Raw genomic sequence first — 22,000 nt, 5'->3', positions numbered from 1 at the left:
TCATAGTTTTACGGAAAATCCTATTTTCAACCACGCGAATTCGCTCATTTTTTTTTTTCTTCTCTTTTAAGGCAAAACACGATGATTGGCTGGTTGTGTGGCTCTGCGGTGAAACAGACGCGCAGTGGAGGTGCCTTGCTGGTAGACAGTCCGTCTATTACTCGACAGAATACGGTTCTCCGTTTCATTCATTTTAAGCTACTCTCCCTTGCAGACAATCAAGCAGCTTCAGAGCTGCATCAACCCGGCGCACAGTGCCTATGTTGTGACTGATTAAACCAATGACGCGTAGTGAATGCGCTGCAATCCTGCCGTTTACTTTCTGTGGGTGATTGGTTGCACCGGAGATAGGAAACTCACATAGACAAGGAGAGCCGCAAAGATGCACTTTTGCTATCGCCTGATTGGCTGCACCGGATCATAGCATCGGCAGCGCTCGGACTTCAAGCGATAGGGAGTGTTGCAGGTCGAGGCAGCAACGACAAAGGCAAAGTCGATTAGACACCTTCCAGGAATACCGCTATCGAAGCAAAGGGAGCGAAAGTGACAAATCTCCACGGCAACACTACGTGACGCGCCGCCCTAGAGATTGCGCGTTGTTTTCTATCGTGCCCGAGCATCATCGGGCACGACGCTTTCACTGCGCAGTCTCCCTCCTTTCACTGCGCAGTCTCCCTCCACGAGCAAGCGAGGTGTGTTTCTCCGTTTCTCAACGTGTCCATGTCGTCGACCAAGCACATATGTGCATCCCGCGGCCGTCGAGGTGAAAAAAAAAAGAAAGACAACCTATAGATATACGTTTGTCAAATCATATGCGGTATAGAGATTGCTCGTTTCGTAACGGCTTATCTCGCGCTGTCTGGCAGATGGCGAGGGCACCTGCACCTCCGCGGACATTGTCTTTTCTGGAGTGCGGATAACGCTGCGACCAGAGGCCGTCGAGAGACGTCGACGGCTGACCCGGCGCGCGCGTGACACTCGTGAGTCCCCTCCCGCCATTCCGTCGATCACTTCCCGGGCGCTGCCATCTTCGTCTACTGGAGCCCTATAATCTGGACACTTGGCGAAAAAGTCGGCGAGAAATCCGGCAGCTACGATTGGCCGGCGCCAAGGTCAAGTGTGGCGTCGGCCAATCGCGGCCGCCAGATTCCTCGCCGACGTTTTCGCCAAGTGCCCCGCTTAGGGCCCCTGGCTGTGTGACACGCATTCCGATCATGCGCCGTGGCTGTCTTCGTCTGCGGGAGCCATTCGCCGCGCGTGTGTCCAGAGTCGGGAGGCACTATTCCCCGTTTTACTCTAAGGGCTGGTTCCCATTTTAGTCTACACAGCGCCGTTTTCTAACGCTATGCTACGTTAGGAAAACTTACGTATCACTGGAACATCTCTGATTCCTATTAAGTGTGGCTAACAGTTCAAGGAGATAATCTCCTTGAACCGTTAGACCATGCTTAATATCAAGCTCAGATGTCCCGGTGACCTGTACAGCTTACTCAAAGCTTTTGTAACCTAACATAACGTTTAAGATGTCCTAGTACGCGACATTCGAGACAGGAATGTTTCTGTCACTTATATACTGTATACGGAAAGTAAGAAAACAGTGCTATGTGAATTAGCCTCGAGTGCGGCCGCAAAAAACGCCGTGATCCTGTGGAGAGAGAAGAAACCGTTTACTTTTTTTTTACTTCCGCATCCGTTGCGATAGTCTACCGCTCTTCACCGAGCAGGATTTTGATGTGTTGGGCGAGAAGGGGCCAGAACTTAAGCTCCCTGGGAGGGTTGGCCCACTCTCTCTACAGCTCCGAGGGCGTCGGTGGACAGGGAGAGCGGAATGGAGGAGGTTGCGTGATGTGTGGATGTTGTTGGTTCAGTCCCAGAGGCATAGTGGAGGGGTAGCCGGCCGGGACGTCCTCGAAGAAACTGGGTGTAATATGGTGTCACACGAGGGTTCGTGTTTGCGCTCGCCTGTTGAGGGGTGGCGTCACTGATCTCTGACAATTGCTGGATCTCGCTTCCCCGCACCGCAAATGAGGCCACCGTCGGCCATCTTACGAGATATGCTCTAGCGCTGTGAAGCCTAGACAGTTACCATGGTTACCATGTGTAGGTCACGTGAAAACAGAGGCAAAGGTCACGTGACCGCCGCCTTGACAACGCTTCAGCGGATCTCGTAAGATGGCCCGACCGGTGGCCTTAATCGCGCAATGGACTCGAAGCGAGGAAGCGCGATCCAGCAGTTGTCATAGAGATCAGTGGGTGGCGTTGGCTCGGCGTAATACGAGTACAGGGAGAGCTCTGGGGCGCTTATGCGTTCTCCGAGTTCCAGCGGTATGCCCGTGCGTTCCTTGCGCATTTGTCTTCGATGCGGGTTCCGACCAGGATGTAAAGCCACTCGAGCCAGCGCCAAACGTGCGTCGTCACGGGGCTGCTTCCCGGAACGCTGACCAAATCGTTCCCGTAAAAAATACGCATCGCACAAAAAGAAAAAAAAAAAAAAATCTTAATGACGTATCGGTAATGCAATGTAACATATTTAGAGAAAAAACAATCAAGTTCGGCATAATTCGTTTAATAACGAATTATACCGAACTTCGGTATAATGACAATGCCTTTACAATGGCATAATGACAGCGAATTATGCCATCTTTAGTTGCGCGGCGTTCGATATACCGCGCAACAGGTCAACAGCGCATGCTCAGAAGGCGTTCCGCAGCCCAGCAGACGAAGTTGGAATTGCGGACAAGGCGATTTTTGATGAAGTCCATATTCGTCACTTATATTTGAGCGTGTTTTATATATGTATCACTTTCTATCGTGCCACATTACAGACCTATACCCGTTGTCTATGGGCACAGAATGAAAACATTATGATTATGATTACGATTATGATTATATATATTTTTTTATGATTGTTTTTTTTTTTAAATTTAATATACGTTGAAACGTATGCTTTCAAACATAATTACTGACACGTGGCCTTTTAAGTTCAATTTCCGTGATTAGTTGTTTCACGTTCTTATCAGCCAATGTCGCTATCTGATTGACCGAGGAGTTATAATGAGATGCCCGCGACTCGCCACGCCCCCTGCGTTTCTTAAGATATCGGTGAGAAGAATAATTTGCTGGGGTTTTCGGCCGATTTTGAGCCGGCGTTCTTGTGAACCACCCCGTACAGCATCTGGGGAAGAAACAGCCCGAGCGCCAGACGGAAATGAATCGAGCTTTTCTCCCCGTCCCTACCACGTCGGAGCTTTATAAAGGCACAAGGACATTTACGCGCGCAGATGGCTAATAGAGCCGACTCGATCGACGAAATCATTGCTCCGGAGTCGTGCCGAACGAAAGTGGGAGCAGCTGTGGTTCCTACCTGCACGGAGAACACGAATCGCTCACGGAAACCAGAGGCCAGATTCATAAAGAACCTCTTACCTACGACAACTTAGCTACGAAGTTCGTAAAGTTACGATCATCGTAAGATGAGGCGAGAACGGTATTCACAAACGCGTTCTTAAGTGAGAGGAGGAAAGTTACGACCTCTTACGGAGAAACGATGACTTCCGGTGCTGTTGCTATGGCAACGGCGTCTTCGGCAAAACGAACAACCAATTAGAGAGCTAGGCATAGTTCGGAGCACGTGGATTTTTAATAACAAACACAGGCTAACCACTCGTTGATAGACAGCTCCGTGTATGTCCTGTCCTGTCTGTGTGTAAATGTGTAGTGTTCAAGCTGATTCTCATAAACGCGGGCGACCTTTCCACCACCGCTTGTCTGGGGTTCGTGTCCGTGCAGTGGTATATCGACGCTAACAGGATTTAAACGCTTCGTTGACTGCTACAAACTCGATCGCTACGAAGTCAACACGACTGTCATCGTTGGTAAAAGCCCCGTGCCAGTCGTTTGCAAAGCGACGTAGAAGGAAACAAACCGCCGCGGCGTTTCTCGCGTGCTCGGAAATGCAGGAGTGAGCCGACGTTAAAAAAGATACGTTTGAACTACGAGAGTGTCAGCAAGAGTCACGCAAATACCTGTTCACACTCGGAGCGGACGCGTGCGTTTGATCGAAGTGCTGGATTCAGACTGCGTTTCGGTAAGCGCTTCGGGACCGATCTTCTACGATTGCAACTCGATACTGACGTGACACTCGGCAAAGAAAGGTTGGACCGGCATCGCGTAGCTCCCACAAACTGATACAGCTCGACAGTTAAAAATGGCATACTAATAACAAAGTGAACATACCGTGTTGCGAAGGTAATCCATACGGCGTTTATTTGAGCTCTATATCACACAAAACAAGGAGATAGAATCGAGGAGTCCCTTTTCGACGACCGCTTTCGTCACCGCTGCCTCGGAAAACAAGGTGATCGAGATGATAAGGGGAATCGGTTGACCTCTGAAATTTAGTTCAGCTATCAAACTATTCATACGGGGAGGGTCCACAAGGGTCGCGCGGGCATATTCCATTCAGCAAGCCAGCCGGTCGTGGGCAGACGGTCTTGGCCAAGGACCGTCTGAGCAATGCTGCGCCGGAACGGGTCACGTCGGAGTGCCTGCTAGGCCTATATATTCTGCCGAGCTCGCTTGGTCGGTGGGATCGTCGCCTTTGTTGCCTTTTCCGGGTGTCTGGATCCAGCGTTCATGTTCGTCGTGGTCGGTTTCAAGTACTTCTTCATTTTTTTCTTGCTGCTTGAAGTCGGGACGCGCAAGAAGAGCAGGCAGAAAAATAAATGTCCGTTGGGTCGTCGCGACCGAGCAACTGAGCGACGTTGTCGGCCATGTTAATTTGATCGTAGAAAGTGCGTAAGACAGCTTCGGAGCTGTCGTAGGATTTTGTCGTAACCTGCGCAAAAGTTACGACAATTTCGTTTCGAGAATACGGATTTTCTCTCAAATTTGTCGTACGCATTTTTTTCGTCGTAAGTTCGCTTTGAGAATCTGGCCTCAGGTCCGCCGCGGGGCTCGCGAGGTCCCCTTGCAACAAGAAGGAGTATCTGCGAGACGTTTCACGCAAGGTTGAGGTAAATATTATGCATAGTAGCCCTCCCCTTACCCCAGGACGCTGATCCTTCGTTTACAATAATTGATAAATTCTGAAGTAGAATTGCTCAACCCAGGTTAAATGTAGTAATACACTAAAAATATACTGATTTTGAACTTTTATAAAAAAAATATCTTCGCAAAGTATAGAATAAGCATACAAATGGGGAGTGAATGTTAACGGGTGCCCTTTTATTAAAGGTTCTAGCGTGCTCCCCTATGCCCTGAAAACCAAAACACGACCCATCTGTCCCGCCCGACAAAGCCAATTTCCTCCCCCTCCGCATTTTTACAACTATCAGTGTGGCAGGCAGTGTGGGATGTCGCCAAAATGACCGTAAAAAATCGAAGAAAAACAAACAAACACGCAGCTCTTTTTTTGATAGTTTCCTTTGGCCAAACCTTGCCGGAGTTACCCCAACATCGAACCCCCTGGGGGACAGGGTTGAGACCTTGGGCCGAAGTCACGTAGGATCAAACCCACTTTTCCTGTCCCACCCGTCCTCCAGCGGTGCTAGTTAGTTGTACTAGTTGTACATTTACTATGCACTCCTTAGTTCACAGGGTTGACGCGCCGACTGCGCCCTCATGGGCGCAGGCAACAGGGCGGGGGGCTCGGGCGCTCAAGCCCCCCCCCCCCCCCCCCCCTCCCGTTTAAAGCTTTAAAGCTGCTCGGGAAAGCAAGTGACTCATACAGGGGTTTTCGATGACGCTCAGCAAGTTTTAGAGCGCAGCTCTTAGGTGCCCGTTTCCGGCTTGAGCGGTGTCGCCGTAACCGCGAGGTCGCGTGACCCCAGGTCACGTGATCCCCTCCTTTCTCCTCCTCCCCTCACGGGGGTCACGTTCCCCCCCCCCCCCCCCCTCCCCGAGATCAAGTGACCCCCGTGAGGGGAGGAGGAGAAAGGAGGGGAGCAGGGAGGATGAGCAGGGGGGACGAATCCGAATTTTCATTACTCCGAAAAATGATTTTAAAAGACTTATCTTTTGTCCCTCGGCCGGCTTCGAACCGGAGCCCTTTCGTTCAGGAGTAGCAGGCGGGATCACGAGGGAGGAGGAATATACCCTCCCCTCAGTACTCTTCCCTCCTCCTCCTCAAAAGCTGCGCTCCAATTCGGCGTTACAGGGAGTTGTAAACGGCTTTCATTTTTTAAATAAAACCATGTGTTTATTTTCACTACTTAAACACGGAATTAGTAAATATCGGATTGTTATATATAATTACAGTGTCTTCCTCAATCCCTGACATCCCGCGTGCCCGCTAGTTCCTAAAAATAGCTATTATTTTTTTTCTCAAACACCCTTTTTTTAGAAATTTCTTAAAGTCTTCGCTGAAACATCCGGCATATAAGGGCACTTTATGCATTCTGTCTATATACACATTCGATAGACACCTGAAGTATTCGAAAACCATATGTTAGCTGCAATCACTTGGTCAGTCTATACAACCTGATCGGTGATCGGGATACCACGGCTAGGAAGGATGTCCGGTTCCAACGCATTTGTTGTTAGGCAGTCTCCTTCATTATTTAAGTATTCACGGTTTTGTGCAGCCGCGTATTTAGGGTAGTATGAATTTATCTTAATCACATCTTCATTTCGGGGCGTCTTAGCTCGACGTTCCATACACGATTTATAATTATATTGACTAAATGCTGCCAAAAAAATTCACGTACTTTTTTAAAGTTAAAAGTTGACATGTTTTAGACAACTCCGACGATTTTTAACAATTCGCTAAGTATTATCTTAACAAAAAGAGAGCAAGTGCGCAGGCGAGCTGAGGGTAGTTCATCATATCATTTAAACTCCAGAGGCTGGGTGAGGAAAACAAAAACCCAAACCGAGACTCTGGATTTGGAGAAAAGACACCGAAGGGGAACGTTTCAGCACATCACCGCAATCTTGGGTTTAAATAATAGAAGGAAATATCACTTGCCCAGTGTTCAACGAGAGTTTACGTCACGCTAAAATAAAAGGAGCAGTTGAATAGCGACAATAGAAGACCTACACGAAAAGGTGTTCACTCTCTCAAACCACCGCGACCAAACTGAAATTAAGTGACGTTCCAGGGATGTTCTAGTGTTCTAGATGCAAACCAATTGTCTTATGTAATGTCGTTACCTGCTAAGAGGAAGCGAGAGAAAACCCCCATTCCATGGCCCACTGAAAAAAAAAAATATTCCTGCTTTGCCGTTTTTTAAGGAAGCCGAAGTCATTGCCGTCCGCCGCTGAAACTTTCTTCCTCTTGCCTCTCTCCATGCGCAGCGTCCCTCTCCAAGAACCAAGGTAACCGGCCACGCCCGCCCCCAGCCGCGCGCACCACCTAGCCAAAGCGACGAGCACCCCGTTCGTCGAAGGGGCGCAAGAAAAACAAAAACAAAGCAACAACCGAACGGACAGGCCAGATGATCATCGACGCGCGAGCGTGCGCGGACAATGAGGATGTGACCGAGACACGGACAAGGCCCAACGGCCCGTCCCCTGCTCTCGCAATGCGGTAACGTGCAGCCGCGTCCACGCATGTACCGGACGCTCCGAAGAGCCCGTCCGTAACGGGCTCCCTATGGTCGAGCTCCGCGCGTTCCTGGACCGTTGCGTGTGCCTATTCGTCGTGGCACCGCTGGTTGTGGCGTACTGGCGCGGTCTGTGGAACCTCCTCGACGACCTGGTCCTGCCGGATCAGCCGGCCCTGAGCGGATGGGCCACCGCGTGCGCCGGATGGTCCGTGGCCTTCGCCCTCACGGCGCTCCAGGAACCCTTCGCGCTGCTGGCTCGGCGCTACCCCAAATCTGTCAAAGTGAGTGCGTCGTTTCTCCGTTAGTTAAAGCTCAAGACCGACGACCAATTCCCGCTTTCCACTTTTTCCCCGGTTCCTCCTCCCCTCCCCCCCTTCTACGCTGTCAACCGTTGCCTGTTTCCTCCTCCCCCATGGCGAGGAGGATCTTCTGCCTTGCAGAATCTCGAGTATGGTCGCCGGCCTTTAAAGCGAGGTCGCCTGCACATCGTACAAAAGACAGACTGCAGACACAGTCCGTGTTTCTTCCTTGTGTGACGCTCCTGTGACATTAGTCATAAATAACTAACTGCAGACAAGTGCGGGACATACGTATGCACAAATGAAACATGATTCGAGCATGATTGGGCCGTGTTTGCAGATAATTGCGTCATCGAACATTGTGATAAAAAGCGCGCAGGAGACAAATATCCCGTAGAAGAAAACAGACAGGAGAAGCATACCGACTCGCCCAACTCACCACCTTGCTACAATTCTGTCACCACGTTTGCAGCGAACATGTTGCATTTTGTTTTATGATGTACGAGCCGCGTGATGCAGTGAGTCAAGATTCTTAAAATTCCTACTCCAAAGCTAAAAGAAAGAAGAAAAAAAAAAAAAGAACAACAAAACAATGCAGGGGATGTAGTTTGCGCTAAACTGGTGTCACGGCGTGTCCGCTGTGGAAGGGCAATGAGTGCACCAGGCACGAACGATTGCATACGCGCACGCATTCCAGTATTCTCGAAATGACTAGCGCCACCCGACGGCAAAACTGGGTTCGAGCATTTCTATAGCTACTCTCCAGGTCTCGAGCTTCGGAGTGACGACACTCCAGCCTTCTTGACGCTTGAAGTCATCTAACGCTCAATGTAGAATCGCAAAAAGCGTTTTTTTTTTTTTTCCCATTTATTACAAATGCAAAATAAAAAAAAATAAAAAAAAATCCGCCAGTGCGAAACGATGTTGCCTGAGCTTCCCGACACCGCATCTAATGCTCGGGAAGTAGCTTTTTTCAAGTGTAACGATCGCCGAGGCGCCCTCAACGCAATCGGGAAGTAGAATGCGTATATACTATGATGCCAGGAACTCGTCTCCAACTGGTTTGTTTAGTGCATCCAAAAAAAGCGGTCTCCCGTTATCCGCCTGGTAACGTCATAGGAGTGTCATGCCGCCGGCGGTCGCGATCCTGGCGGCGTCCCAACAGCTGTGGTGTGTGTGGCAGACGCCTGTTCCGCTGCAGATCGCTCTCCAGTCTGGCAGTCCACTGAAGCTTCGGCAGACAGGAGTTGGGACGCCACGACGACAGCGACACTCGCTTTCCCTGCGCTTTTTGCCAGCGTATCTACCACCAACCGCCAGGATCGCGACATCCGACAGCGCGACACTCAAGCTTCAGTGACGTCATTTGTTGCCACTTCGGGACCCCTTTGGACGTATGGGCGGGTTAGGACGCCAGACACCACACTTTTTAGTGGCTTTAGGCCGAACCTCACCGTGAGTCGAGATTTCTACCGCTCCTATTATAAGCATGTACTGGAACTGCGGAGTGTATTCTGCGCAGGTTGGAGAATAAAAATCAAGATGATATACGTTTATCGTGATTTAAACCACACCCGGTTCACTATAAGGATATCACGCTAATCAAACCTCCTCCGCAAAAAAAAAAAAAAAAAGATTCTTAAATTATGTCTTTTGTTACCGTTTTTCTATCATTCGATGCTATGTGCATTTGCTTCGTATTTGCATAAATAAATCGCCGAACATGAAAGAATTACAGCGGTCTAAACACGAACAAAAAGTGGCGCTCTTGTAAGTAATTCACAACCAGCTTTCTTTCTACCTTCCGCTTGGTTCGTGAGTTATGTGATGTTCTAATAGTACAAGCAAAATCAGAATACGAAAGAGAAAACAAGAGAAATAAGGTCATATTGCCAGCGAATAAAAACGCAAAAAAAAAGTTTTTTTTTTTTTTTTTTTAAATTAGAAATGTAAAGAACTTTGTATGGCGGCTTCCGTTAAGAGAAAGTTGTTCATTAAACAGTACTTCAAAGCTTAAATTTGGAATAATTATTTTTTCCGCCTTGTTTTCAGTGATCGGACAGATTGATCAATCAATCGTCAATGTTTAAAAATGCATCTTGTGATAAATAATAACGTTTTCCTGGCTAGATATACTTAGACTTGTTCCGATTTAAATAAAGTATGATTTAAATAAAATAAGTCAGATTTAAATAAAGTAACCCGGATTTACTTGATCAAAGAGATAATTATATTTTACCGCCCAGATTCTGCGTTAAAATGGCGTGTCCGCTGTAGTATGGCGACAAATGCGTCAAGCCTCAGTGTCTGCGTGACAGCATACGTTCAGTACAATCTATCATTTTCGAAGTAACTGGCACAATCTAACGAAAAACTGGCTTCAACGATTACAAGAATTAAACAATGTGCGCCAGTAAGGAGAGGGGAAAAATTTCTTCGATATTTCTTTAAAGAATTCCTCTCTCTTCATTTTCTGCTACTCGTAGAGCAAAGCTACGCCACAAAATGCACTGAGAGACGTTAACTGCATGCCCACGCTCGCTTGACACATCGTAAACCTGCCATTTCTGAAAGCCCGCTGGGACGTGTTCTGGACCCAGAGAGCACCTGGGTTTGACCGAACGAGCCATTGCTCTGCCTGTTAGATTCATGCTTCTTCGTGATTCGTTCATCGGCATTCTTATCGGTCAACGTTGCATGCAGTCCGACAGACCGTGTAGCGATAATAAGGTTTTCGGGACGTGCTAGGCCCTGCGTTCCTTCGTTTTTCAATACCTATAGTAGCATTTCCATGAAGATAACAATGGAAGTCAGCTAACGTAATAAGAAATCGGGGTGCTCCTCGGCTGCACGACACGAGAGCGCACGGCACGAGAGCGCCGCGACACCAGAGCGCACGACGGGAGAACGCCGCGACACCAGAAGGAGTGCCATTAGAGCGCGCGTCACGAGAGCGCATGTGCGCGCCTTAGGAATGATCGAAATTGGAGTCTTCAAACGCATGTTTTTTTTCTGATCAAACGATTTACGTCATTTTATTGGTTGAGCACTCGGACCTGTGGGAAAAAATACAGTTTTCGCAAACTCGAAGTGAACACAACATAATAATCGCATTCTGGCTGGATGTGCTATAAAGGTTAACTTCACACGGCGTTGCGGCGTTGCAAGACGGCGTTGCATTTCAACGGGTGTCGACTTGCACCTCCTCTTGGGGGGAGCACCGACTCGGTCCTATGACATCCTCATGGTCGCGGTCGATACCTCGGAGCGCAAGGCGTCGATAGCCTGTACTGTTGGGAGGCTGTGACTGACCATGCCTCCCAACCTCTGGTTTCACGTTCAGAGTGGTATTTAGCCTTCCTTTCTACCTCCAGGTGGGTCAGGCCATTTGAACCGGGCAACGACCGAACCCCCCAGAGGCCATTAATCGGGGACACCCAGCGATAGAGAACCCTTCGGTGATATTTGTTCCTATTTTACACCTGGACCCTTTTTTCCGGGAACATTTTTTCTGGGGAAATTTCTTTCGGAACCCTTTACCAACCACGCTACTAGACAGCTGTACTTGCACTTGCAACATGAACCATTCAGCAATAAGTTCAAGGGGTAATTACAGACTTTTAGTCCATGGCCTAACATATTTTACCGTATACATTGGTTCCTCCAACGTCCACCATTTTTGAACAGCGATAACCGAAGATAACATCCACAAAGCACAAAGCCCTCCAATATCGATCATTCCCAAGGCGCGCAAGTGCGCTCTCGTGATGCGCGCTCTAATGGCACGCGCTCTCGTGTCGCAGCGCGCTGCTGTCGTGCGCTCTCCCGTCGGCGCTCTCGTGTCGTGCGCTCTCGTGGCGCCCTTCCGTGCCCCTCTAGGGGGAAGGAACCGGAACCAAACCCAACATTCTGTAATCACTGAGAGCAGTAGAAAACGCAGGCCATAACTTATTATGTCCACGCTTCTTGCTCTGTGATTCGTTGTTCGGCGTTATTATTGGCTGATGCTGCAACCGCATTGACTGCGGAGCGGCAAGATGATCAGAAGGACTTAGTGTCAGTATTGTAGTTTCCTTAAACCACTCATATGCGCGTGCACGTGTTTATCTTCTGTTTAGGTGGTGTTCCGACTGCACCAGTTCATCTACGGCGCGGCCTCTATAAGTGCCTGGCGGGGTACATGGCTCGTTGAAGACGTGTACACGGGCAAGAGCCCGTGGTCAGCGCTGGGAGCTCTCCTCGTCGGAATAGGGGCACTCCTTTTGTGCAGGGGGCTTCGTAACGCTGCTCAGGCGCCGCCTCTGATGCTTGTCATCGACGAGGCGCCAGACTGCTTCAAGGCTGAGACCCGGTTCCGCAGGAAGGTAACTTTAGAGATGATCGCAGCTTACTTACAGATGATATGATACCACTGCATTATGGAGCGAGCTTCCTACTAGGAGGACACTCATGGTATCCGAACTAGGGAACGTTCTGCTACTCAGACAATTATAATGTCCGAGCTTGAGAAGCTACAGGGTAACTTCAAAGAAGCGGCAGCCCTCTTCCAGATGACGTGACACAGCTTAGTAGAAGAAAGTGTCACGGCTAGCAGAACACTCATGGTATCCGAACTGGTGTGGGGGGGGGGGGGGGGGGGGGGGGTCCTTCACTATAGCCGGCGACAACTTTTCTTGGCAATGCAGTGGAGGGTACAGGCACGCGTTCCCTCTCCCATTTTGAGCGCTGAATAAAGTTGTGTGTGGGCTTTCCTCCTCTTCCGTGCAATGCCAAGAAACGTCGTTGAGTATAAAGCAATCATGGTGTCCGAGCTTGAGAACCTTTAGGACAACTTCAGAGAAGCGACAGCTCACTTGCAGGTGACGTAAACAGAAATTGTCACAAATTTGCACAATCATAGTATCAGAAAGGGCCGGCCCTATACCATCAAAGCCACTGGACGAACTCCGGCCGGGCCGTTGGACCCGACGGCAAAGAAAAGATAACGGATAGAGCGTTATCTTTTCTTTTTTCATATATTCAGGGAATCTTTAAAGACAGGGATGATTCCAATGGATTGGAAGATGGCAAAGGTCGCCCCTGTTTTTAAATCTGGTTTAAAAGCCAGTGTTGAAAATTGTCGCCCTAGATCTCGTGTAAGTTGCTTGAGCACATTATTTATCGTAACCTTTACTGATTCCTGGATTCGATACACTTCTTTTCCCTTTCACAGCATGGTTTTCGAAGCGGTTACTCGTGCAACACACAGCTGGAAGAATTTTATCATCAGATATTCAGATCACTAGACAGCAGGAAATATATCGATTGCGTGTTCCTAGACTTTGCTTTGTCTTCGCTAAACCTAGATCCAAACGTCCTGAACTGGATACGAAATAATTTAGAAGGTTGAGAGCAGCGTGTTGTCCCATACGGTGCTATATTTACATCAACTCGAGTTACGTCAGGTGAGCCGCAAGGGAGTGTTTCGGAGACTTTACTTTTTCTTATATACATAAGTGATATCACCGAAAATACACAGTCTTATATTAAACTGTTCGCCGATGACTGCATATTATACAGGGAAATAAACACGTCAGACGACCTTCCCATATTACAAAGAGAAATAAACATTTTATCTTCTTGGTGCAATCAATGGAAAACAAGCCTAAACCTAAGTCATGCAAACATATTCGTTTCGCGAGAAGCAAGCTGCACGATTTTCAAAGCTACCTAATCATCGGTTACGTTTTATGTACTGTGTTCGAGTGCGTTTGCAGATTCCCTAAAATATATAACAACCCTATAGAACGTACACTCGAAAAAGGCTACTGAAATGATTTATTTTATATGCCGAAATTTTAGATCCGCGTCACGAAACGTTAAAGAAACAGTTTATTTCTCTTGGGCACGAAATATCCTTTTACGCGTGCGTTGTGTGGAACCCTTAAATAAACTAGAAAAAATTCAAAATCAGGCCGCGCACTTTGTACCCAACAACTACGACCCTTATGCTACAGTTACAGATATGAAAGCTACGCTGGAATGAGAAACACTCGCATGTAAAAAAAAAAAAAAAAGGAAACTAAGACTAAACTTTTTCCACTGTGTTTTTCACAACAGGAATTTATAAAGCCGTCTATCTTATGGAGCCATCCTACGTCTCCTCCCGTTGCGATCATTTTAAAAAAAAGGTTGCTGTACCCACTCATACGACTGACAGTTTTGCTAATTCATTTTTTTTTTTGTCAAAACCGCGAGAGTGTGGAACGACCTCCCGGAAGATATTGTCTTTGATGATAATGACGTTTTCTTTTTCCACTTGCCATAGCGTTATCTTAAACCCCCTACAATAATGCCCACAGGGCGATGTAGGTACAATGTAAATAAATAAAGAATAAATAATACGGAGTTTTCGTACATCGATCGTTTTCGCCGTCGCACTGCGCTCTTCGCAACCTGCTTCGATACCCGGAACTCAACGGTCAAGGCCATCGGCGCGCAGGCGCAGCAGTGGCTTCTTCGTTCCGGAGGGCTTACGGAGGGGGAAACGCGGTCTACGAAAACTCTCTATTGTTGCCAGCTGCTGTGTCACCGCCACCCTTTGTACGTTACATAAAGTACATTCTCTGGGTGTGTACTTGTACTTTATTCAAAGTATTTTTTTCCTGGTACATTCTAAGGGAAGTACAACTCCCGACTTCAAGGTACATTTCCCATGTTCGGTCCCGTAAAACTTTTTATCGTAAAATGATGTTTTGTCAACTTTGAAGAAATACTGGAAGGGATATTCTACTCTCATCAGAAACACGAGCAGACGACACATTGATCCGTTTGTTCTGGGTGTGGCTTTCCCGTGACTTTTCAAACTCTCCTTCTCGCTCGGTCAGTGCGAGGAGGTAAAATATTAGGAGAGGACAAATAAACATAATGTAACACTTAAGACTGTGGTGCGGAAAAATCAAGAAACTTTCAAGTTGAAGAAAAGGACGACAGAAGATAACGTCTAAATGTTTGTGGTCACTTGACTTTATCCAATATTCACCGCCATTTCCGAAGTAAGTAATGCAACTTCGAGTACTATGGGGCAATGCATACCTGTTAATAAATCGCCGTAAAGGCGAACGCAAGCGCACCATGAAATAGTTTGTTAAATGTTCTTGTACTTTAGTCTAGGGTACAATGTACTTGTATTACTTTATTTCAAGGGCAATGATGCACCAATTGTACTTACTACTTTACTTGAAGCACATCACCTCTCATTTAGTTTGTACTTTTTAGATGTCTTTCACCCAACACTGGCACTAGTTAGTACGTCGCGTCAACGCCACATTCGAGCACACGAACGGCCATGGTCGTCTGCTGCTTCCTAAAGAGCGGGACGTTCAAATAGATCAATCAGGGCGCTGGATTCGCCCCAAGGTTTTACTCCGCGAGGAAATTCAATACGCTACCCGGTTCTGTTCAACGCCTTCTAGCCTGAAGACGGCGTGGGGACGTACCTGATGGATTGCTGCTTCTCGACCGTGGTCATCGGATCACTCGTGGTCACCCTCTGGAGAGGCCTGTGGACCCTCCTGGATCGGCTTCAGATCCCGGACAGTCCCCTGACGTCCGCAACCACATCTCTCTCGTCGGGCTTCGTCACGACCGTCGGCCTCTTCCTCGCCGAAGGTTCCGTGCGGCAGATACATGCCCACGCTCACAAGACGGGAAACACTCAGGTGAGGGTCGATGCAAAGGGCACTCCGAGCTCGACTCTGTGTTTCGTGGTCATAGCGCGAATCTTTGCGACCATCTAAGCTAAAACTACAGTTAAATCTACCTTCAAATACTGTGGTTACCGTAATAATAAATAAAAAAAAACAAAAAAAAAAAAACAACAACAACTAAAACAGAGGAGAGTAGGGCGCGACGTGACGTCAGCGTGCCGAGCCCTGGTTGAAAGGGTAGTAGGTACACGCACAGGCTAGCTGCCTTTGTCTCTCTCCCCACTGTCCCCTTCACCTAGAGGAAGCAGGAGCGTCGTTCGCTCCTTGCGCTGGGTCTGGCGTTCGAACGCGAACGCAAAGTCTGGAGTTCGAAAGCCGAACGCTGAACGCCAGACAGATGATGCTCTAGTTCGCTCTAATTGGAGGGAGACAGTGGCCAGAGACAAAGGCAGCTACTCTTTATATACGTCTACCCAGCATCCTTCTTGTCAGAGCTCGGCACTCTGATGTTGCCGCACGCTCTCATCCACCCCGCACCAAGGCGGTCCCGAAGTGGCAACAAATTACGTCACTGGGGCTGGCGTGTCACGCTATGCCACAATTTTCGTGGTTGATGGTGGTAATGCTGGCGAAAAAGGCAAGCGAAGGCCAGTGTCGCTGTCGTCGCGGTGTCCCAACTCCTGAGTGTCGAAGCTTCCGTGGACTGTCAAGTTGAAGAGCGACCCTTAGGAGAACAGGCGTCCCGGTCTGCCGCATCCGCCTTCGCTGCTGTACCACTGCTAAGGAGGGTCGCGGCAGGCAACCACATGACACTATGACATCAACAAAAAATCAAGGACCTTTTTTTTTTCGACCGCGTTAAAAACACTATAGAACGTGTCTCAAGAAGGTATGGCGAGGGAAAGGAAAGCCAGGGAGGGGAATTAGACGGAACGCTAACGAGAGGAAGAGGTTTCCCTTTCTATTCTCCAGCTTTGTCTGCTTCCTCCTCCCCAGCCTTCCTTTCCCTCGCCCTACCTTCTTGAGACGCGTTCAAGGCACCATTTTTAGGACGCAAGTCGGACACCCCGAGGGAAAAGCTTCGGATCCAGTGATCACCAGTCTGAATCAGGTGCTCTCCCGCTTTAATCCCCGTTTGATCCGGGGCATCCGGTTTTCAAACCTAGTCGCAATGGCGGATCGTTTCACTGGGCGTTAGATCGGTATATGTTACCATTAGCTATGTGTTCTCAATGCAAACCTCATCCTCTTTCAGGTGCAGTCAAATGTGTCGTTTCCTTAGAAGAAATATTTTGTACCAGGGCAAGAATGGCTTGGTCACCGAGAGAAAAAGTTCACAGCTAGAGATATGGTACCTGTAATCAAACGATTAATTTTGACGTAATCGTTCTAAGGTTATACGAACATCACATAAAAGTAAATGCAAACCCCAAAGTCAGAAAATAAGTTAGCCTTAGGCCACTGAAAATGTCCGGGAAAGACATTTGCATAAACAAGGCTGTAACTTGCAAATGCCAATATTTTCCTCTGAGAAAATGAGCGTGCACAGCCCGCCACGCCACTCTTTAAAGACGCACGAGTTCGAACGCAAAGCTTAGCTGCCATGTTTCTCAGCTCTGAGAGATAGAGAGATACTAACGGAGTATGTAGGGAATCGGAGGCGTAGCAAGCGGTGAGACTGAGTGACGCAGCTCATAGTCCGGGGAAGTACCCTTCCCTTGCGTAAAAAGATGTCCTGAAACTTATATGGGCGTTCAGTCGGTGGAAGGTTGGTGAATACTGTGCAGATAGTACACCAAAAGGATGACACAATCTCCGAAATCACACTTTTGAATGCAAGCACGGGCTAGAACTCACGCCGACGAAGTTCCGAGAGCGTTTACGGAAGTACCATGGACTACCATGTCCTCGTATTCAAACACCACAGTCACCGGCAGAATGAGAACGGCAGGGCGTCTCTTTCAAATGACCGGTCTCCAACACGCGCCCGTTGCCGTCTCTGGCGCTTTGGCTGCGCGTGCATACTCGAGGGCCACAAGACGCGTAAGCGTTATCGAAGGTGGGAAGCCAGCACCGGAGGTGGAACAACTGAAGGGCCTCCCTGTCGTTCTCAAGCTCCCTGTGACTATGGACACATTCCAATATTCGCCTCCTGCAAGCTGCTATCTTTGTCTACCGGGCCGCGGAACACTCGTTCACGACTCGGTGACTTGGCATTTTACGTCTGGGAGACCAGCGCTGGAAAGGTGTATAGGTGGGAGGGACTCTCAAGGCCGGCATAAAAAAGATTTCTCCCAGCGAGCAACAGTCGGGGAGACAAGCGCTGGGAAAGGTGAATAAGTGGGAGGGACTCTCAAGGCCGGCATAAGAAAGATTGCTCCCAGAGAGCAACAGTCGGGGAGACAAGCGCTGGAAAGGTGGGAGGGACTCTCAAAGCCGGTGTCAGAAAGATTCCTCCGAGCGAGCAACAGTGAGGGAGACAAGCGCTGGAAATGTGTATAGGTGGGAGAGACTCTCAAGGCCGACGTAAGAAAGATTCCTCCGAGCGAGCAAGTCAGGTCTTTATCGCTCTTCACCCAGCCCTAAAGCCACAGTCACACTGCCCATTTATCCATATATCGTACAAAAAAAAAAAGGTGTTGGCTACAGACATGACGACAGAATTATTGGTAGTTATGCCTCAAGCCTGTTCGAAGCTTCATACATGTGAATGTTTCGAACATGTCTGCAGATAGCTTTTGTACGGCCAATGTGACCATCATGCAAGAAAGGAGCAGAGACAGTGTCTACACAGACAGTTTCTGCAGACTGTCTTTGTGTGATGTGTCAGTGGGGCGACCACGCGGCTTAATGTTCACTCCCGTCCCGATCTCGGGCCAGTTCTGGGGACTGCTCCTGGAAGGCATGTGGAACCTGTGCGCCACCTACTCTGTGGTGGCCGTCTGGCGAGCCCTTTGGATGCTCGCCGACCAGGTGGTCTGCGGGAGTGTCCTGTGGGACCTGGTGATCACCCTTGCCAGCGGCTGGGTGCTCAGCCTTCTGTGCTGCAGCACTTCCGTACCCAACTGGGGAACTGTCGTGGACGGCGTGGCCCCGACCAGCGAGTTCCCGCCGCTGTCCTTGGACATCAGCTATTTCACGGCCATGGCAGAGGTCTGTCTGTCGTTTGACCACAGAAGTCAGGTACTATAGTTTCAAGGTTCCAGCATATTAACAGTGCTTGTGAGAGAAAAAAGACTAGTTTTTTGGCCCGCGTAAATGAATTATGCATTGCAGGAAGTTGCTGAAACTTTGTTCGAATGTGACGCAATAGTGGTTGGGTTAGAACGCGAAAGTAAGAGAACATAATGTTACCTGGATCAAAAGATAAAAGAAAAGATCAAATTTCCCTGTGAACCGACGTCCCCTAAGCCTAAGCACATAGTCAAAACATGGTCTGTGAGATTTCTGGCGCACTGGGCTCTCACCAGGTCGTTTCATTTGCCAAGGGAGACTGAAAAAAGGGTACATATCACACGGGTGAATGACGTCTTAGCGAACAGCAGTAATTTGGGCATATCAACGTTTTAGTGAATGGCGTATCACTGGGGCTAGGGTTAACCCCCCGCCCCTTTTTCATTCAAGCCATTTTGCAACAACAGTCTGTGGCGGCTCACTACAGAAATCATGTTGACCACCTGGTCCACCCATACACGCCACTTTGCGGCAGCGGACATGTCGCTCGATGAAAAGTCGCGGACGAAAATTCGTTCGCTAAAAAGTCGTTCGACAAACTGAGTGCCAAACCCCCTTTTCTGGGCAGCCGAGCGTTTGGAAGGGCCGGAGAAGGGCTCGCGTAATAAACGCACCCGCCAAGTCGGCTCTCAAAATTTCGACTTTTTTTTTCACTCGCGCAATAAAAGCACCCCCAACTCGGACGTCATAATTTTGACCCCCTCCCCCCAAGCGCGCGAAATGAACGCACTTTTCTATCCTGGTGCAGCGAGGTCGCGACAGCGTGAGCGAACAAAACGCCTTGCAAAATGCGTTAAAAAAAATTCGCAAAGATCCAACGGAAGCAAGAAAAAAAAACATGAAGAGGACTTTTTTTTTTTTTTTTTGCACAGCGCAGTCTGGATTTTGGGTTCGCGCGCAAGGACGTAAGAAAGAGAAGCGGAGAAGCGCCCTAAGCGAACGAAACAGCTTGCGAAAGGAGGCGAAAAAAAAACAACAAAAAAACACGGAACTAAGAAAAAACAAAAACAAAGCTTTTTTTTTTTTTTCTTTTTTTGCACAGCGCAGTTTGGTTACGGGGTGTCACGCGCTGCGCGCAAGGAGGTAAGAAAGAGGAGCGGAGAAACCCTCTAAGCAAACAAAACAGCTTGCGAAAGGCGGCAAAAAAAAAACAAAAAAACACGGAACTGAGGAAGAAAAACAAAAAAAAAAAGAGCTTTTTTTTTTTCTTTTCGAACAGCGCAGTTTGGTTACGGGGGTCGTGCTTCGCGCGCAAGGAGATAAGAAAGATAAGCGGAGAGCCCTCGCCTAAGCAACGCCTAAACAAACAAAACAACTTGCAAAAGGCGGCAAAAAAAAAATAAATAAAATAAAATAAATTCAAGGAACAAAGGGAAAAAGAAAGTTTTTTTTTTTTTTTTTTTTTGCACAGCTTAGTTTGGTTAGGGGGTCGCGCGCCACGAGCAGAGATAGTTACTTCGATTTTTCAGGATAAAAGGTCCGTTCATTATGCGAGTAAATACGGACGCAAAAATTTTACTTCGCGTAATGAACGCCCCCCCCCCCCCCCCCCAATTTTGCATCGATTTTTCGGAAAAAAAGTGCGTTCATTCTGCGAGTAAATAAGTGAAAAACACTTGGCAGCAAGGAGAGTATTGTTTTCTTTCTTACTGACAAGCATTTTCCCCCCTCAAGAAATGTTCATGATGTCTTCTCTTACCTTTCAGACAAATGAAGACAGAAGCTAAGACATTGCCCAAAATGTGTATATGATGGCCTTTTCAACTTGGACTTGAAAAGAAAACATAAAAACAAGTCCACTTCAAGACGAAAGGCAAAAGCAAGACTCGAGGAGACAGGATGTTTTTTTCCCACGACAATGAATGAGACCAGGAAGTACTCGCACAAATCACGACATAATGGATCACACTACTTTTTCATAACAGGAGCTGCGGGGTCGGCCAGCTTTTTTTTAGAACCGAAAAGTACTCAACGTGTTATGGGTGGATAAGAAAACAGGTAATGAAGCATTTGTCCAACGGGCAGTGAAAGACATTGCTGCAACACTTTTTGGCTCAGATGTCACTGATGTCATATGAAGGCTGGGAATGTCATGTTTTGTGTGCTTAGATAGGGGAAGTCATTCACCCTCAATGGGCGCCTCGTGTCTCTGCTATAGATGAAAAACCCAGCCGGTAGAGCATACGGTCAGTACAACAAATAGCCCAAGGTCTAACATGTATCATGCAGTAGAGATACACACCCCCATGCTTGTGCAATACTCATCCAGATCAAAACGTACAGGGCGTGGGGCTTAAACCTGGGACCCCCGGGTCTTGCCGCCCAAGCTGTCACTTTACGTGCTCTGAGCTCCAGTGTATTAGAGCACTTAGCCACCTATCCCCCAAGCAAAATGAGTCTGCCCGCAATATTTTCGATTACTGCCAGCTGAAGATGACAAGTTGAGCGGAGTCTCTGCGGACCGTGCTCTTCTTCATTGCTGAAACTGCATGATGCTCATGATGCAACATGATGTTGAAAGTACAAAATGCGAGAAAGTTTAATGTGTGTACCGTTACAAACATCAAAGGCTGCAAGTGTGCAAGCACTTTACCAAGGTAAAAAAATATGTTTTTTAAATATTAGGCAAGTCGCATTATTTGATTTAAATCAGTGTAGCTAGAAAATAGAGACTCAATTACAAGTATTTTTCGATGTGGCAGATTGATTGATCAATCCGTCGAATCTCACATAACAATGCGGAAGAATTACTGTAAATATAAAGAATAGTTTAATCAAGTTTTATTGACGCAGCTTCCAAGCCCTTTTTTTTAGCTGACAAAAAATTTAACTTTTTTCTTTCTTTCGAGTTCTGATTTGCTAGCAATAGGATGTTATATAATTGGCAAAGTGTAAGGCAACGAGCTCAGTGCTCCAATTTGCTGAGAAGAGCATTGCTTTTTGCACACTTTCAGCCTGAAATATTTGAAAAAATAAGAGTACAAAACAAAGGCACATAGAAAGTATTCAATGATAGTCAAAGTAAATATAAACTATTTTTGGGATTATTTTTGCCAGAAAGGTTTGATTTAAATCACCATAGTAAGACTGGTCTACATTAAATCACAAATTAAATCATCTTGACATATATTCTTCACCCTGGGTTTCACCTTGCCATAACGAACTACCTATGCAACATGCCAAGACACTACATAGAATAAAGGAATGGCTGACAAAAACAAAAAGGCAAACT

The 22,000-nt window shown here is 47.7% G+C and overlaps 1 protein-coding gene across 4 annotated transcripts; it reads left to right on the top strand.

Annotated features, from left to right (window-relative positions):
• Nucleotides 1-633: 633 nt before the first annotated feature.
• LOC8024881 lies at nucleotides 634-20,656 on the top strand. 4 transcript variants are annotated; one of them, XM_040209831.3, is made up of 7 exons: nucleotides 4,947-5,015; nucleotides 7,297-7,317; nucleotides 7,572-7,828; nucleotides 11,965-12,210; nucleotides 15,301-15,546; nucleotides 18,415-18,717; nucleotides 20,475-20,656. In XM_040209831.3, exons 3-7 carry the CDS (start codon nucleotides 7,595-7,597, stop codon nucleotides 20,493-20,495), a joined length of 1,050 nt encoding a protein of 349 aa, XP_040065765.1. In that variant the 5' UTR covers nucleotides 4,947-5,015; nucleotides 7,297-7,317; nucleotides 7,572-7,594; the 3' UTR covers nucleotides 20,496-20,656. The 4 variants fall into 4 exon arrangements, with proteins under 4 accessions (XP_029847030.2, XP_002407321.3, XP_040065764.1 ...); XM_029991170.4 differs by lacking the exon at nucleotides 4,947-5,015 and adding an exon at nucleotides 634-980 and having other exon boundaries at nucleotides 7,297-7,828; XM_002407277.5 differs by lacking the exon at nucleotides 4,947-5,015 and adding an exon at nucleotides 893-980 and having other exon boundaries at nucleotides 7,297-7,828; nucleotides 18,415-18,687.
• Nucleotides 20,657-22,000: the final 1,344 nt, after the last annotated feature.

This window comes from Ixodes scapularis, unplaced genomic scaffold (assembly GCF_016920785.2).
Source record: "Ixodes scapularis isolate PalLabHiFi unplaced genomic scaffold, ASM1692078v2 PGA_scaffold10__122_contigs__length_95168666, whole genome shotgun sequence".
Classification (NCBI taxonomy): Eukaryota; Metazoa; Arthropoda; class Arachnida; order Ixodida; family Ixodidae; genus Ixodes; species Ixodes scapularis.
Note: the sequence above shows the minus strand (reverse complement) of the source record. Positions and strands in the feature narration are given on the sequence as shown.